We start from the raw sequence: 16,789 nt of genomic DNA, 5'->3' as shown, positions 1-16,789 counted from the left end.
TTGACCACACCATCCTCCTCCAACAGCTCTCCTCTATCATTTAGCTGAGTGGGAATACAGTCACTGATTCCATTCTAATTTATCCAATTGTAGCCAGAGAACCACCTGCAATGGCTTCTCTTTTTGCTCCCACATTGTTGTCCTTGGAGACCCCAAGGAACCAACCCTTACCCCCGCCCCTTTCACATCTGGCTGAAGGAGAGCGACATCATCTGAAAACATGTCATGTTCCAAATGTACACTAAAAGCACTCAGCTCTACCTCAGCAATACCTTTCTTGGCCCTTTCACTGTCTCTAATTAGCCATATTGCTCACCCAATATCCAGTAATTGAAATTGCCTCCAACTAAACATTGGGAAGACCAAAGCCAATGTCATTGATTCTCAACAAAAACTCTGCTCCCTAGCCGCTGATCCACCCCTTTTCCTTGCAAGTGTCTGAGGCTGAACCAGACCGTTCGCAAACTTGGTGTCTTACTTCACTCTGAGCACCCGGCCACATATCTGTTCCATCACCAAAACCACCTACTTGTTTCCTTAAAATTGACAGGCTCTGTCCTGCTTCAGCTCATTTGCTGTTACAACACTCAGCGATGCCTTTGTTACCTCTAGAAGTGACAATTGCAATGCATTCCTGGCCAACCTCCCACCTTCCATAAACCTGTACTCATCAAAAACTCTACTGCCCATATCCTAAGTCATACTAAGTCCCGTTCATCCGCCACTCCTGTGCTCACTGACCCACATTTGCTCAATGCAGGAGCTTTGGAATTTTTAAATTCTCATCCTTGTTTTCAAATTCCACTAGAGCCTCAGTCCTCCCTATCATTGTAACTTCCTCCATCCTTTCAACGCTCCAAGGTATCTTCATTGCTCCATTCTGGTCTCGCTTACCCCCAATTTTCATTGCTCTACCACTGATAGCCATGCCTTCAGCTGCCTAGGCCCTGGAATTCCCTCCCTCAGCCTCACTTTCCTCCTTTAAGATGCTCCTTAAAACATGCCTCTTCCATCCTATCTCATGTGGCTCATCTATCAATACCTGCTCATCGATCATCCCTCTGCTTGTTGACCTACATTGGCTCTTTGTTCCTCTAGCATTTCGAATTTAAAGTACTCATCCTTGTGTTCAAAACCTTTGCCTCTCTACCTTTGTAATATTCAGCAGCCCTTACAATCCTCTGAGAACTCTGAAACCTTCAATTCTGGTCTCTCACATCCCCAACTTTCATGACCCCATCAATGGCAGCATTACCTTCAGCTGTCTAGGTTCTACACTTTGGAATTTCCTCCATAAACCTCTCAGCCTCTCCCTCCTTTAAGACCCTCCTTAAAACCCATTTCTTTGAGCAAGCATTTAGTTACCCATCTTATTCTCTCCTTCTTGGTTCAAAGGCAATTTTTAATTTGATTATGCTACTGTAGTGCAAATCATGCAATGCATTTACTTACATAGGATATGCTGCACAGAAACAGGCCATTTGGTCCAACCAGTCCATGCTGCATTTGAGTCTCCTCCCATCTTCCCTCATCTAAATCTGTCATTGCAATCTTCCATTCCCTTCTCCCTAATATGCTCATTTAGCTTCCCCTTAAATGCCATCAAGACGACTCGCTTCAACCACTCCCCATAGTAGCAAGTTTCACATTCTCATCACTCATTGGGTAATGAAGTTTCTTCTGAATTCCCTATTGGATTTCTCATGGAAATGCAGAGCCTATCAAAGATATTCGGGCTAGATTTAACAAGGGTCTTGGCTTTGTGGACCCATTTAAAAGAATATTGATTACAGCGAAAATTCATTTTCTGAAAGACCTTGTGTGATCGGTGACAATGTATGCCTGGCAAAAACTGGACCATGAAGAACAGTGATGAGGTTCGAATAACAGCATTTGAAATGAAAGGACTCAGACGGATATTATGTTTACAATGGATGGCCAAGCGGGCAAATGAGTGAGTGCTCGAGAAAGCTGGCATTAAGAGGAACTTATTTGAGGCAACGACACCAAGGAAGCTCACGTATTTTGGACATGTGATGTGAACAGGAGGAGAGTGTTTGGAAAAAGAGGTAACGCAAGGAAAAACACCTGGAAAATGTGCACAAGGAAGGCCCAAGATGGCATGAATGGATAATATCAGAATAATATCAGAATGTGGACTGGCCTCTCTATGGGACAGGCAATGAGGACAGCAGAGAACAGAAATCGGGGAGAAAGATTGTTCATAGAGCGGCCAACCCTCAGAATAAGGTCAGATGAAAAACAAGGCAAGGTGGCTATCTTATATTGATGGTCTCTAGATATGCTCTTCCCCACAAGTGAAAGCATTATCTATGTCTCCACTTCATCAAAACTTTTCATAATTTAGAAGACCTCTATAAGGTCACCCTGGTTACTGAACATGAGTGTTCTGAGTACTGAACAAAGCAAAAACCCTGTGGTCATGACAGTTCTACCTGAGAATTAGTCACTCTAATTGCAACACCTGAATAGTTACAGCAAAATACACAGCTATCAGCTCTAAGGTTCAATCAAGGTGTTCAAGAGGGAATTGGATTGCTACCTGAAAAGAAATAATGCGCAAGTTTATGGAGTTCAGGCAGGGAAGTAGGACTAGGTGGAATGCTCTTTCAGAGAGCCAGTGCAGACTCGATGGGTCGAATGGCCTCCTTCTGCATTGTAAAGATTCTGTGATTACAATCCAAATAGAGAAAATTGCACTTATAAATTTGCAGTAATGTTTGAACTAGCAAAATAAGACAAAGAACAAAGAGGATGAAGTGCTCTTCATGCAGACAGTGCCTTAAATGGAAGGGAAAATATTGTCCTTTTTTAAAAAATACTTTTTAAAATGCTATATATGCAAGTTGTTGTAAATTCTTAGAGAATGAGAATAAACAATGCATGTACTCAGACAACATTTTATTGATGTTTCAATCATATTTAAGGGACTTCCTGAAATGGTATCCACCCAGATTGTGTAATAAGATGAACCATCATGACTTGCATTATCTAATCTATTAATTTAAAGATTTTCATTGGCTAGTAAGGCCATAGGAAAAAGAAACCTCTCACTTGAAAGAATCATCCTTCAATATGTTAGTGATAAAACATAATTGGGTATATTTTCCACAGTATGCTAATTTTAGAAAAATAGTAATTGAGCAAGGAGCACAGTTCCCCAAATTACAGTCACGATTTTGTTCACTAATTTTAGCAAAAAGGAAGCTTATGGCATTCTGATACAAAAAGAACAAATTATACATCATCTCAATGCATGTTCTTATTTTGTACAATGTAGACAGTGCCAGTTTTGTCTTGTGAATGAAATTAATGTTTTAACAAAAACAATTATAACTTGGTCTGGCCAAACAGATTTTGTTTTAGTAGAATAGTTTAATGTTCAGGACTCGCTAAGTTTTTGTAGAGATTAATAAATCTATTTCTAAAAAGTTTAAAATATTTGTAATCTAAATACAGACAAATATATATTGACAGATATATAGCTCTTAAAACCAAGATTGTCTTTTAAAAAAGGTTAAATCTAAATGCAAATACTAAACACAAATGGTGCAGGTCATAAAGATATTAAATGAAGAGACAAGTCAAAATCAACAATAAATGAAACTGCATCTTTTATATTGCAACATATTTTAAGAGGGCTATATATGAGATATAAATCTTGACAGAATCTCCAGGGACTTGTTTCATTTGCAATCTGACTTCATACACGTCTTCAACTTGGCAAGAGCAGCTAAACATGAGTCTCTCCATTGTCTTCTTGCATTGAGGTTTTCTGGATCAGGTGGAATCCTTTGAGACATTGCCTAGGTTGTTGAAATTATTCAAGATGGTTACATACATGTCATTACATTCCATGTCGAATATGCAAACAAGTTGACTGAGTGCAGTGAGACAGAGTGCTTAACTCTGGGCATTTGGCACAGTGAGGGCATTTGGCACAGTGAGGGCATTTGGTGAAGCGAGGGATGTGCTGTTCAGTTTTTTTTAAAAAGGAATAATCCAAGAGAGGGAGCCGGAGACGGCAAAGCCTGAGAGCTGAAGACCAGAGACATTAATTAAGTAAATTGATTGGTTGTTGACCTTTAAGTTTTTTTTAACTGGGCAGTTGTTCAAACTGGTGCTGGGGAGATACAAGTATTGTATTAAATTTATAGTGTAACTAGATAATCTCCATAATATAACTATGGATAATCATTGAGTGATATTTTAAAACTTGAAACCTAATTAGTTAAATAAGACAAAATAAAGGTGTCAGGGCAGGTGATGTGTTGCAGCTCTGGCATGTGGGAGGCTGTGGCATGTGGGAGGCTGTGGCATGTGGGAGGCTGTGGATACCAGTGAAATCCACAGTAACCACATCTGCAGCAAGTGTCCGCAGCTCGAGAAACTTCAGTTCAGAGCTGATGAGCTGGGGTCCAAGTTTCAGATACTGTGATGCATCAGGGAGGCGGAAACTTACCCGGACACTTTGTTTCAGGAGACAGTCACACCTCTTAGACTAGGTTCTTCACATTTGGTCCAAGATCAAGGACAGGAGGATGTGACCACAAGAGAGTCAGGTATCAGGATCCAGAAGGTCGCAACGGAGGAGCCTCAACCCCTACAATTGTCCAACACGTTTGATGTTTTTCAGATTGTGTGGACCAGAGCAGAGAATGCAGGGAGGATGAGCACATTGACCACAATACTGTGGTGCTTCGGGCCATTCAAGTTGGGGGTAGTAAAACGGAATGTTGTAGGGGACAGTGTGGTGAGGGGATTGACACTGTCTCTGCAGCTGAGAACATCAGTGCAACAGGCCTGCCCCATGCCAGGGTCAAGGACACCTCATTGGGGCTGGAGAGAAACTTGGAGTTGGAGCAGAAGGATCCAGTAATAGTGGTCCATGTGGGTACCAATAACATTGGTTTAACTATGAAAGAGGCTCTGCTGAGGAAATATGAACAGCTAGGGGCTAAATTAAAAAGCAGAACCACAAAGTAATCTCTGGATTACTACCTCAGCCTCGCACAAATTGGCATGGAGTAAACAAGATCAGAATATAGAATACAAGGCTCGAAGACTGGCTTGGGAGAAATGGGTTTCGATTCAGGGAGTACTGGCAGCAGTACTGGGGGAAAGAGGGAGCTGTACCGTTGGGATGGGCTTCACCTTTATTTTTATTCATTTGTGGGATGTGGGCGTCGCTGGCTAGGCCAGCATTTTATTGCCCAACCCTAATTGCCCCTGAGAAGGTGGTGGTGAGCTGTCTTCTTGAACAGCTGCAGTCTGTGTGGTGTAGGTACATCCACCATGCTGTTAGGGAGGGAGTTCCAGAATTTTGACCCAGCGACAGTGAAGGAACGACAATATATTTCCAAGTCAGGATGGTGAGTGGCTTGGAGGGGAACTTCCAGGTAGTGATGATCCAATCAATCTGCTGCCCTTGTCCTTCTAGATGGCAGTGGTCGTGGGTTGGGAAGGTGCTTTCTAAGGAGTCTTGGTGAATTGCTGCAGTGCATCTTCTAGATGGTACATACTGTTGCTACTGTGTGTCGGTGGTGGAGGGAGTGAATGTTTGTGGATGTGGTGCTAATCAAGTGGGCTGCTTTGTCATGAACAGTATCAAGCTTCTTGAGTGTCCTGGGGCCTGCTCTCATCCAGGCAAGTGGGCAGCATTCCAGCACACTCCTGACTTGTGCCTTGTAGACAGTGGACAAGCTTTGGGGAGTCAGGAGGTGAGTTCCTGGTCGCAGGATTCCTAGCGTCTGACTCGCTCTTGTAGCCGCAGTATTTATATGGCTAGTCCAGTTCAGTTTCTGGTCAATGGTAACCCCCAGGATGTTGATAGTGAGGGATTCAGTGATGGTAATGCCATTGAACGTCAAGGGGCGATGATTAGATTCTCTCTTGCTGGAGATGGTCATAGCCTGGCACTTGTGTGGCACAAATGTTACTTGCCACTTGTCAGCCCAAGCCTGGATATTAACCAGGTCTTGCTGCATTTGAATATGGACTGCTTCAGTATTTGAGGAGTCGCACATGGTGCTGAACATTGTGCAATCATCAGCAAACATCCCCACTTCTGACCTTATGATGGAAGGAAGGTCATTGATGAAGCAGCTGAAGATGGTTGGGCCGAGGACACTACCCTGAGAAACTGCTGCAGAGTTTAGATCTGATCCATTGGTTGTGAAAGCGCTTAGCTCTGTCTATCACTTGCTGCTTATGCTGTTTGGCAAGCATGTAGTCCTGTGCTGTAGCTTCACCAGGTTCACACCTCATTTTTAGGCATGTCTGGTGTTACTCCCTGGCTTGGTAGTAATGGTAGAATGGGGGATATGCTGGGCCATGAGGTTACAGATTGTGGTCAAGTACAATTCTGCTGCTGCAGATAGCCCACAGCGCCTTATGAATGCCCAGTCTTGAGTTGCTAGATCTGTTCGAAATTTATCCCATTTAGCACGGTGGTAGTGCCACGCAACACGTTGGAGGGCATCCTCAATGTGAAGACAGGACCTCGTCTCCACAAGGACTGTCATGAACAGATGCATCTGCAGTAGGCAGGTTGGTGAGGATGAGGTCAAGTATGTTTTTCCCTCTCGACCAGTCTGTCCTGGGACTACCGAGATGGACATTGAAGTCCCCCACCCAGAGTACATTCTGCGCCCTTGCCACCTCAGTGTTTCCTCCAAGTGGTGTTATTCCTCAGCTGAGGGGGAATGGTACATGTTTGACCTGATGCCATGAGACTTCATGGCAGCCGCAGTGGATGTTGGGAACTGCCTCTCAAATGTATACTGGTGGGGCAGGACATATCTAGGGAGGGTGATGGTGGTGTCTGGGACACAATCTGCAAGATTACGATTCTGTGAGTATGACTATGTTAGGCTGTTGCTTGACTAGTTTGTGAGACAGGTCTCCCAATTTTGGCACCAGATGTTAGTAAGGAGGATTTTGCAGGGTCGTTTCCGGTGCCTTGGTCGATGCCAGGTGCTCCATCCAGTTTCATTCCTTTTTAGCGGTTTGATACAACTGAGTGACTTGGTAGGACATTTAAGAGTCACATGTAGGCCACACCAGGTGAGAGCGGCACATTTCCTTCCCTAAAGGGCATTAGTGAACCAGATGGGTTTTTTCAGATTTTTATTGAATTCAAACTCCACCATCTGCTGTGGTGGGATTTGAACCTGGATCACTACCCTGGACATCTGGATTATCAGTCCAGTGACAATACCACTACACTACTGACTGAACCATGCTGGGACCAGTCTCATATAATTAGGGCTGTAGAGAGGGCTTTAAGCAAAATAGTGGCGGGGGGGCGGGAAAAGAGTGCATCTGAGGGGGAGATTGGAAAGTTAAAGAGAAAGGACAAGTCAATATTATAAGGTAGCAATATGAGTAATGATAACCAGAGTGTGACAGGAAGGGGCAGAGCATACAAACCTAAGAGTGCACCATTAAATAAGGTCAGAGTAGGGAAAAATGGTAAAAAGAAAGAATTAAAGGCTCTTCATCTGAATCCACAATTTTTTTCATAACTAGTTGGATGAATTGATAGCACCAATACAAACAAATGAGTGTATGATAGCCATTACAGAGACATGATTGGAAAGCGACCAATACTCAAGGGAAATTGGCATTCAGAAAGACAAAAAGCAAGGGAAAGGAAGTGAAGTACCGCTGTTAATAAAAGATGAGATCCCCTCTGTAGTGAGAAATGATCTTGGTTCAGAGATCAAGATGCATAATCAACTTGGATGGAGTTAAGAAATAGCAATGGAAAGAAGTCACTGGAGGGAATAGTTTATAGGCACCCTAACAGTGGCTACACTGCTGGACAGAATATAACTCAACAAATATAATGGGGATTTGTAAGAAAGATACTGCAATAATTGTGGGCGATTTTAATCTTCATATAAATTGGACAAATCAAATTGGCAAAGGTAGCTGGGAGGATGAGTTCATAGAGCGTATTCAAGACAATTTCTTAGAGCAATAGGTTCTGGAACCAACCAGGGAACAGGATATTTTAGACCTGGTAACATGTAATGAGACAGAAGTAATTAATGACTTCATAGTAAAGGATCCCCTAGTTAAGGGCGATCAAAACATGATAGAATTTCATATTCAGTTTGAGGGTCAGCATTTTGGGTCTGAAACATAGGAGCAATAGTAGGCCATTAGGTCCCTTGAGCCCACTCTGCCATTTAACTAGGTCATGGCTAATCTCCTACGTCAACGCCATCTTCCCACGCAATCCCTGTATCCCTTGATGTCATTGGTATCTAGAAATCTATTGACCTCTGCTTTGAACATACTCAACCATAAACTAGCATCTTAAACTTAAATGAAGGCAATTACAAGGATATGAAGACAAAGTTGGCTGAAGTGGATTGGGGAAATAGGTTAAAAGGTAATACAGTAGAGAACCAGTGGCAGATATTTAACGAGATATTTCATAACTCTCTTGACTTCAGATTTAACCCCTATTTTCTGGGGAAGGATCTAAATTATGCATTTTCCTAATGGAGCACTTCTTCCTGATGGAAGGACTGGCAGATAGGGAATTCTAACTTGTTTATCCATATAGTGCATTAAAATTGGTATGTCTGTCGCAAAGTATATTGAAAAGTACTATGCAAACATCTTCCTATAAACCTTCCTGTGTTAAATGCGCCCACATCAACCTTTTAAGTTTGGATATAACCCTTGTCTGTGACACCCATACATGGCACTTGAATAGGATTTAGTGTTAATCTGAGCCCTGAGGTGTAAGCCAGTTCCTGTCAAACTATTGAAATGCTTTGAAACTTTATTCTACAGTTACAGATCTTCCCCCCACAGGTGTGCATGATTAGCCATCTTTGGACAAACAAGGACACTACACGAAGAGAGAAAGGGATATCCCCATCCCCAGTTCTTTGTGAAGTGCCATGTAAAAGCTAGGAGAAAGGAAGAATAATAAAGTTAGATTTAGTGGAGGAGAAAAACCAAAAGGAGGTAAGCACAGCAAAATGAACTAACTCATAAAAGAAAAGTGCAGCCAAGGGCAAGAGAAATGGAAAATGTTATTGAAAGTTTACCTTCTGTTCAGAAAGCACACTGAACAGGCCACAATGGTAAAAGCCCCACTGCACTCAGTTTTCATGAGCTTGGCTTGTGCTATAGGTGGAGCCCAACTGAAATCTCAAAATCTAAAAGTCCTCCAGAACCTAATCTAAATATGACTTTAAGGCCTGGACATGCTGACGCCTCAAAAGGCTCCCAAAAGTGCTGTCGGAAAACCAGCGCATGGAACACATCTAACTAACAAAGGTGCGGCGTCTGATTTTCTGGTGCCACCAACTATCACTGCCTCATCACCAATTCAAACAATGGACTTTCTACCTACCTGGTTAATTTTCTCTAAGGCTTCACCGGAAAATTCGGGAACAGGTCCAAAGGATGATGAAACTCTTTTCATACCCACTTCATAGCATTTGAAGTAATTCTTGAGACCTAGCAAATTAATAAACGAATTAAGATGACAATATTGGGGTGTTTCTGGTTGTTTCGATTTACCACATGCTCTGAACAGGGAAAAGAGGAACAGGCGTAGAACATTCAGTCCCTCAAGCCCCTTCCATCATTCAATTAGATCATGGCTGACTTGTACCTTAATGACATTTGCCTGCCTATTGCTCATATCCTGTGATGCATTTACCTAATAATGTCAATCTCAGCCTTGAAAATTTCAACTGACCCTGTACCTAGTCTTTTGGTGCACAGAATTCCACATATTTCCGTTACCCTCTTGGGTAAGAAGTGCAGCCTGATTTCACTTCTAAATGGTCTAACTCTTAAGATTGAGTCCCTTTGTTCTGGATTCCAAGAGGAAATAGCTTCTCTGTATCTAATCGATAGTATCTTTCTATCCTTTTAAACACTTTAATTTGATTACCCCTCAACCAACAAAGCTCAAGGGAATATGTCACCTGTCCTCATTCTTTAAGCCACAGTATCATTCTGGTGAATATGTACTGTGCTCCCTCCAAGGCAGTGCCCAGAGCATGATATTCCAGATGGTGTCAGATTAAGGATCTATAAAACTGAAGCATAACCTCCTCTCCTTTGTATTCCCATCCTTTTGAGATTCTATTAGCCTTTTTGATTACTTTTGACACCTGTGAACTAGTTTTTAGTAATCTGTTGTACCCAAACACCCAAATTTCTTTCCTCCCAGTTTCTAATCTCTCACCATTTAAAAAAAAAATCTGATTTGTCTTTTTTGAATTCAAAGTGCAATTCCCCAAATTGATCTTCACCAGCCACAGTATTGCCAAGTCACTTAATCTATGTTGCTCTGTAACTTCCTGCTCCTAACTACACAACTTAATGTTCCTCCAATCATAAATTATGCATTACTAACCATCAAGCAGCTAAACGTAGTGTTACAAACAACAAAACCAAAGTCAGTTTTGATTCAACTGGAATTGGTGGAGTGATGGACAGATTTAGGAGATGATTTTTTTAAATTCATTCACGGGATGTGGGCTTCGCTGGCTGGGCCAGCATTTATTGCCCATCCCTAGTTGCCCTTGAAAAGGTGGGGGTGAGTTGCCTTCTTGAACCACTGCAGTCCATGTGGTGTAGGTACACCCGCAGTGCTGTTAGGGAGTTCCCCAGGATTTTGAGCCAGCGACAGTGAACGAATGGTGGTACATTTCCAAGCCAGGGTGGTGAGTGGCTTGGAGATGGTGGTGGTTCCAGGTGGTGGTGTTCCCACCTATCTGCTGCCCATGTTTCTCTAGATGGTGATAGGGTCGCCCTTGTCCTCACTTCTCACCCCACCAGCCACGTCTTCTTTCTTCCTTAACTGAGGTTCACCCCCACTGAGGTTGACAGGGTCCTCAGCCGTGTCTGACTCATCTCCTGCGCCTCTGCCCTCACACCCAGAACCATGGTAGGGTTCCCCTTGTTCTCATCTTTCACCCCACCAGCCTCCACATTCAAAGGATCATCCCCCGCCATTTCTGCCAACTCCAGCATGATGCCACCACCAAACACATCTTCTCCTCACTCCCCCTGTCAGCATTCCATAGGGACTGTTCCCTCCGGGACACCTTGGTCCACTCCTCCATCACCCCAACAGCTCATCCCCTTCCCACGGCACCGTTCCATGCACCAGAAGGTGCAACACCTGCCCTTTTACCTTCTCCCTCCTCACCGTCCAAGGGCCCAAACACTCCTTTCAGGTGAAACAGCGCTTCACTTGCACCTCCTTCAATTTGGTCTACTGCATCTGCTGCTCCCAATGTGGACTCCTCCACAATTGGGAGACCAAACGCAGACTGGGTGACCGCTTTGCAGAATACCTCCGGTCAGTCTGCAAGCATGACCCAGACCTTCTGGTCGCTTGCCATTTCAACACACCATCCTGCTCTCACGCCCACATGTCTGTCCTTGGCCTGCTGCAATGTTCCAGTGAAGCCCAACACAAACTGGAGGAACAGCACCTCATCTTCCGATTAGGCACTTTATAGCCTTCTGGGTTTAACAGTGAGTTCAACAACTTCAGACCATGAACTCTCTCCTCCATCCCCACCTCCTTTTCTTAATCCCCCTTTTTCTACATTCAATTTTTTAATCCATTTATTTTTATTCATTTATCCGTGGTTTTATCCCCCCTCTATCCCCTTTTTAATCCCCCTCTTTCCAATTTTTTATCCTTTTTTTCCCAACACTACCGCCCCCTCCCCATCCCCTACAAGGCCATCTGTTACTTGTTCCAGGTTGTCCTTTCACAAAATCTTACCCTTGTTCTGCTATTATCACATTCTCCTTTCTTACCTTTAAGCCACTATCAGCACCTTTTCAAGCACTAACCACTACCATTAACACTCCCTTTGTCCTTTAGTTCATGACATATTTGTCAATCCCTCCTTTGTTCCCTGGCCTTCTACCCAGCTCCACCTGCCCCACCCCCCTTAAACAGTATAAATTTCATTACATTTCCACTTCTCTTCAGCTCTGAAGAAGGGTCACGTGGACTCAAAACGTTAACTCTGTTTCTCTCTCCACAGATGCTGCTAGACCTGCTGAGTATTTCCAGCATTTTCAGTTTTTGTTTCAGGTTTCCAGCATCCACAGTATTTTGTTTTTATCTCTCTAGATGGTAGTGGTCATGGGTTTGGAAGGTGCTGTCTAAGGGGCCTTGGTGAATTCTCGCAGTGTATCTTGTAGATGGTACATACTATTGCAACTGTGTGTCGGTGGTGGAGGGAGTGAATGTTTGTGAATGTGGTGCCAATCCAGCAGGCTGCTTTGTCCTGGATGGTGTCGAGCTTCTGGAGTGTTGTGGGAATTTCACTCAAACAGGCAAGTGGGAGTATTCCATCACGCACCTGACTTGTGCCTTGTAGATGGTGGACAGGCTTTGGGGAGACAGAAAGTGAGTTACTCACTGCAGGATTCCTTCTGACCTGCTCGTGTAGCCACAGTATTTATATGGCTAGTCCAGTTCAGTTTCTGGTCAATGGCAGCCCCAGGATGTTGATAGTGGGGGATTCAGTGATGGCAATGCCATTGAATGTCATGGGGCAATGGTTAGATTCTCTCTTGTCAGAGATGGTCATTGCCTGACAGTTGTGTGGCCCAAATGTTACTTGCCACTTGTCAGCCCAAGCCTGGATATTGTTCAGGTCTTGCTGCACTTGGACATGGACTGCTTCAATATCTGAGGAGTCACAAATGGTGCTGAACATTATGCAATCATCAGCAAGCTTCCCCATTTCTGACCTTATTATGGAAGGAAGGTCATTGATGAAGCAGCTGAAGATGGTTGGGCTGAGGACACTACCCTGAGGAACTCCTGCAGTGATATCCTGGAGCTGAGATGATTGACCTCCAACAACCATCACCATCTTCCTTTGTGCTAGGTATGACTCCAACCAGTGGATTGTTTTCCCCGATTCCTACTGACTCCAGTTTTGCTAGGGCTCCTTGAAGCCACTGTCGGTCAAATGCAGCCTTGATGTCAAGGGCAGTCACTCTCACCTCACCTCGGAAGTTCAGCTCTTTTGTCCATGTTTGAAACAAGGCTGCAATGAGGCCAGGAGCTGAATGAGCCTGGCAGAACCAAAACTGGGGGTCAGTGAGCAAGTTATTGCTAAGCAAGTGCCACTTGATAGCAGCATTCAATCAGGTTTTTACTATAATGATCAACATAGATACAGAGCTAATCGAGTGCCCAGAGACAATAGCTTGTCAGCTCTTCTGACAAAAGTTTGGTGTTATTGAGATATCTAAATAGCTCCATTTAGTATCATGAACAAGAGTGCATTCCACATACTTTGCAATATTACAAAAGAGGGAAAATGAAGGACGTATAGTGAGATAAGAACAATCTTTGTGAGGACTTTAAGCACATCGATTTGTAAATCCGACTGGATATCAAAATCTTTGGGTGTTTTGTATAAAATGATAACAAAAACACTGATCCCTCTGCCACATCTTATACTAATGTCACTGGTGATGAGTAATGCACTCAACTACTGGAGACCAAAGTGTTTATAAGGTAAATCCAGTAACATCTGGAAACTAAAGATAGGCTTCATTGATCAAACTTCAACAGGTCACTCATTATGTGAACAAGCCTCCAGGATACGTCCAGAGTTGGCGACCTAAGCAGATTTGGAATCCTACAGAGTATCTTCATTTAAAATGGCCACAATAGGTTTAGATGAAAACCTAGGTGATTAACATTAACCTGGATTGGTTGTCTTATAAACATATGGGGAAATCAGATCTATTCCACAAAATTCGAAGTGAGGTATAGTACATTTGGCCTCCCCTAAAATAAGCAGTCTCTTTCTAAAAAGTTCAATTTGGCATGCAAGTGTTCTTAGGAGGAAGGACAGAGAAGAGGGTTCGAAGAAGATATCTATATAATTTGGCAGGGAAGAAGGGTGGAAGATATTTATATAATTTCAAATTAATTAATATTTTGCTCTTTTTCCTGAGAGTTTTAATTTCTGCTTAATTTTATTTTATGACGTTTCCAATTTATTCATCCTTTCTTGGGTTGTTTGAATGCAGATGACACAAAGATTGGCCGAGTAGTGGATAGTGTACAGGATAGCCATAATCTCCAAAACAATATAGATGGGTTGGTGGAGTGGGCGGTAAACTGGCAGATGGATTTTAACATAGAGAAGTGTGAGGTCATACATTTAGGGAGGTCAAACAGTTACAGGGATTACAAAATAAATGGGAATATACTAAGAGGGGTAGATGAAGTGAGAGATCTTGGCGTACAAGTACACAGGTCCCTGAAGGCAGCAGTTCAAGTAGACAAGGTTGTAAAGAAGGCATATGGAGTGCTCTCCTTCATTGGCAGAAGTATAGAATATAAAAGTAAGGATAATGTTGGAATTGTATAAAACACTGGTGAGGCCACAACTGGAGTATCGTGTGTAGTTTTGGTCACCACATTACAGGAGGGACGTAATGGCTCTGGAGAGAGTGCAGAGGAGGGTTAGAAAAGTGTAGCTACAAAGAGAGATTGGATAGGTTGGTGTTATTTTCCTTAGAACAAAGAAGGCTGAGAGGTGACTTGATTGAGGTGTACAAAATTATGAGGGGAATAGATAGCGTGGACAGGATAAAATTGTTTCCCTTGATGGAGAATTCTAGAACCAGGGGACATAGATTCAAGATAAGTGGCAGAAGGTGGTGGGGGGACATGAGGAAGAACTTTTTTACGCAGAGGGTAGTGGGTGTCTGGAATTCGCTGCCCAAGTTGGTGGTAGAGGCAGAAATTTTAAACTCTTTTAAAAAGTATCTGGATCTGCACACAAAGTGCTGTAAACTGCAGGGCTACGAGCCGGCTGCAGGAAGGTGGGATTAGAAAGGGCACCTGGGTGTCCTCAGGCTGGCATGGACAAGATGGGCTGAATGGCCTCCTTTTGTGCTGTAACTTTTCTATGATTCTAAAGGCAATCTTGAGACATTCTTCAACTTGCTAATTATTTTTTTAAAATCTATTTTATTCCTTCTATTCTTTTTTTCCCTTTTCTTTGACTGTGGACCTCTGCTTCTGGCCTACTTTTTAGCATATTTTTTCAGTCATTCAAGATTTGCATTAGAACACAATCACTGAACCGACTCAGGGAAGGCAAAAAGGCAAACTAGACATGGCCAACCACCAACTTTCAACATTCTGGAAGGTCTTCACGCTGGTTCCAGCAATATGAGTATTTTTTTTAAAAATCACCAATATCAACATTATAACCTGACCCATGTTCTTTAATGTTATCAAAACGTTGATCTGCTTAACCTTTTCTTCAGCTAGTAAGAATGATTTTAGTGTAATAGTACTTTGGTGATGTGGTAATATTTTGCTGCAATAAACTAGGCCACACCAAGCACTCACCGTTTGCATTGAGATGAATTGTTTCAAAAGGTCCCATAAAAGCATAGCGCATTCCTAAACCTGCTGACATCACAAGGTCTACATCCTCGGGTGAGAGTACACCATCCTAATGGAAAACAAACAGGTCTGTTATACAGATTGAGGATTAAGGGGTAACTTGCCAGCTGCATTGATAGCAAGAGCTCCGCTTGCTCAAAGTACATATTAGAAATTTGGGCATATGATCTTATGACCTTTAATGGTCAGCACAGCACAAGCTTGAATTTCCAAAATGAAAATAGAAACAGTCATCATGTCAGACAGCATCTGTGGACAGAGAAACAGAGTTAACATTTCAGGTCATTGGAAATTCAAGTTCTGATGAGAGGTCAATGTATGCTTCCATAAGCAGAGCTCCATGTCAGCAGATTAAATTGGAAAAGTACTCCCATAAAGCCAACATCACCCTAATTCCAAGTTCCACTTGATAGCAGCATTCAATGCATATATCAAAAAATCAGTTATAACTATGAGAACTCTGTTGTATCTGCCACCAAAGCTGCTACTGTGCACACTACTGTGTGATTTTTAAAACAAAAACAAAAATACCTGGAAAAACTCAGCAGGTCTGGCAGCATCTGCAGAGAGGAACACAGTTAACGTTTCAAGTCCGTATGACTCTTCAACAGAACTAAGTAAAAATAGAAAGCCTTTCTATTTTTACTTAGTTCTGTTGAAGAGTCATACGTACTCGAAACGTTAACTGTGTTCCTGTCCGCAGATGCTGCCAGACCTGCTGAGTTTTTCCAGGTATTTTGGTTTTTGTTTTGGATTTCCAGCATCTGCAGTTTTTTGCTTTTATAAGGATTTATAAGGATCATCTTTGCAAGGAGAGATGATGCAGAGGTGTGTGCGTGTGTGTGTGTTTTCATAATGGTTTGTGCAGAGAGGAGGGAAGGATAACATTTGTGGAGGCATGGCTGCAAGAGGGTAATATGATGAGGACGAGTGCGAGTGGAGCTGTAAGTTGTGTTGTCCTCAGGAGTGCTATGCAAGAAAATGCTGGGAAAGCCAAAGGGTGAAGCTTAAGACCTGAAAGTGTTATCTGTCATACCTCCTATGTCCTGAATCCTCTTGGTTTACTGTCTCCAAACTGGAGGGATCACACTTCTGCTGCTGACTTCCTTAGTCACTTCCATCCACACCTGCTTTGTTAGAGAGGCTGTCCTCTTCCTTCTGTGCTTGGGAGAGCTCAGCCCACTCCAGACCCACAGATTCTGCAGCAGAACCTCTAGGTAAGAGAGAGAGACAGACATGCAGGGAGCAGCCTTCCCAGGTCTCCTCTCCATTCGTGTGGTTGCTGGAGCCTCAAAAATCAAAGAGTTGGTA

General features: G+C 42.9%; 1 protein-coding gene across 1 annotated transcript in view; it reads right to left on the bottom strand.

The window, feature by feature from the left end:
- Nucleotides 1-2,999: 2,999 nt before the first annotated feature.
- cryl1 (crystallin, lambda 1) overlaps nt 3,000-16,789 on the bottom strand; it is a 98,819-nt gene continuing 85,029 nt past the window's right edge. The window contains exons 6-8 of the mRNA XM_078545469.1: nt 15,422-15,527; nt 9,401-9,507; nt 3,000-3,827 (exon numbers count right to left, since the gene is read on the bottom strand). Coding sequence (XP_078401595.1) covers nt 3,708-3,827; nt 9,401-9,507; nt 15,422-15,527 — 333 coding nt within the window. The 3' untranslated portion in view covers nt 3,000-3,707. The remainder of the gene's footprint in view (nt 3,828-9,400; nt 9,508-15,421; nt 15,528-16,789) is intronic.

Source organism: Cetorhinus maximus, chromosome 7 (assembly GCF_964194155.1).
Source record: "Cetorhinus maximus chromosome 7, sCetMax3.hap1.1, whole genome shotgun sequence".
NCBI lineage: Eukaryota > Metazoa > Chordata > Chondrichthyes > Lamniformes > Cetorhinidae > Cetorhinus > Cetorhinus maximus.
This window is presented reverse-complemented; position numbering and strand designations above follow the sequence as displayed.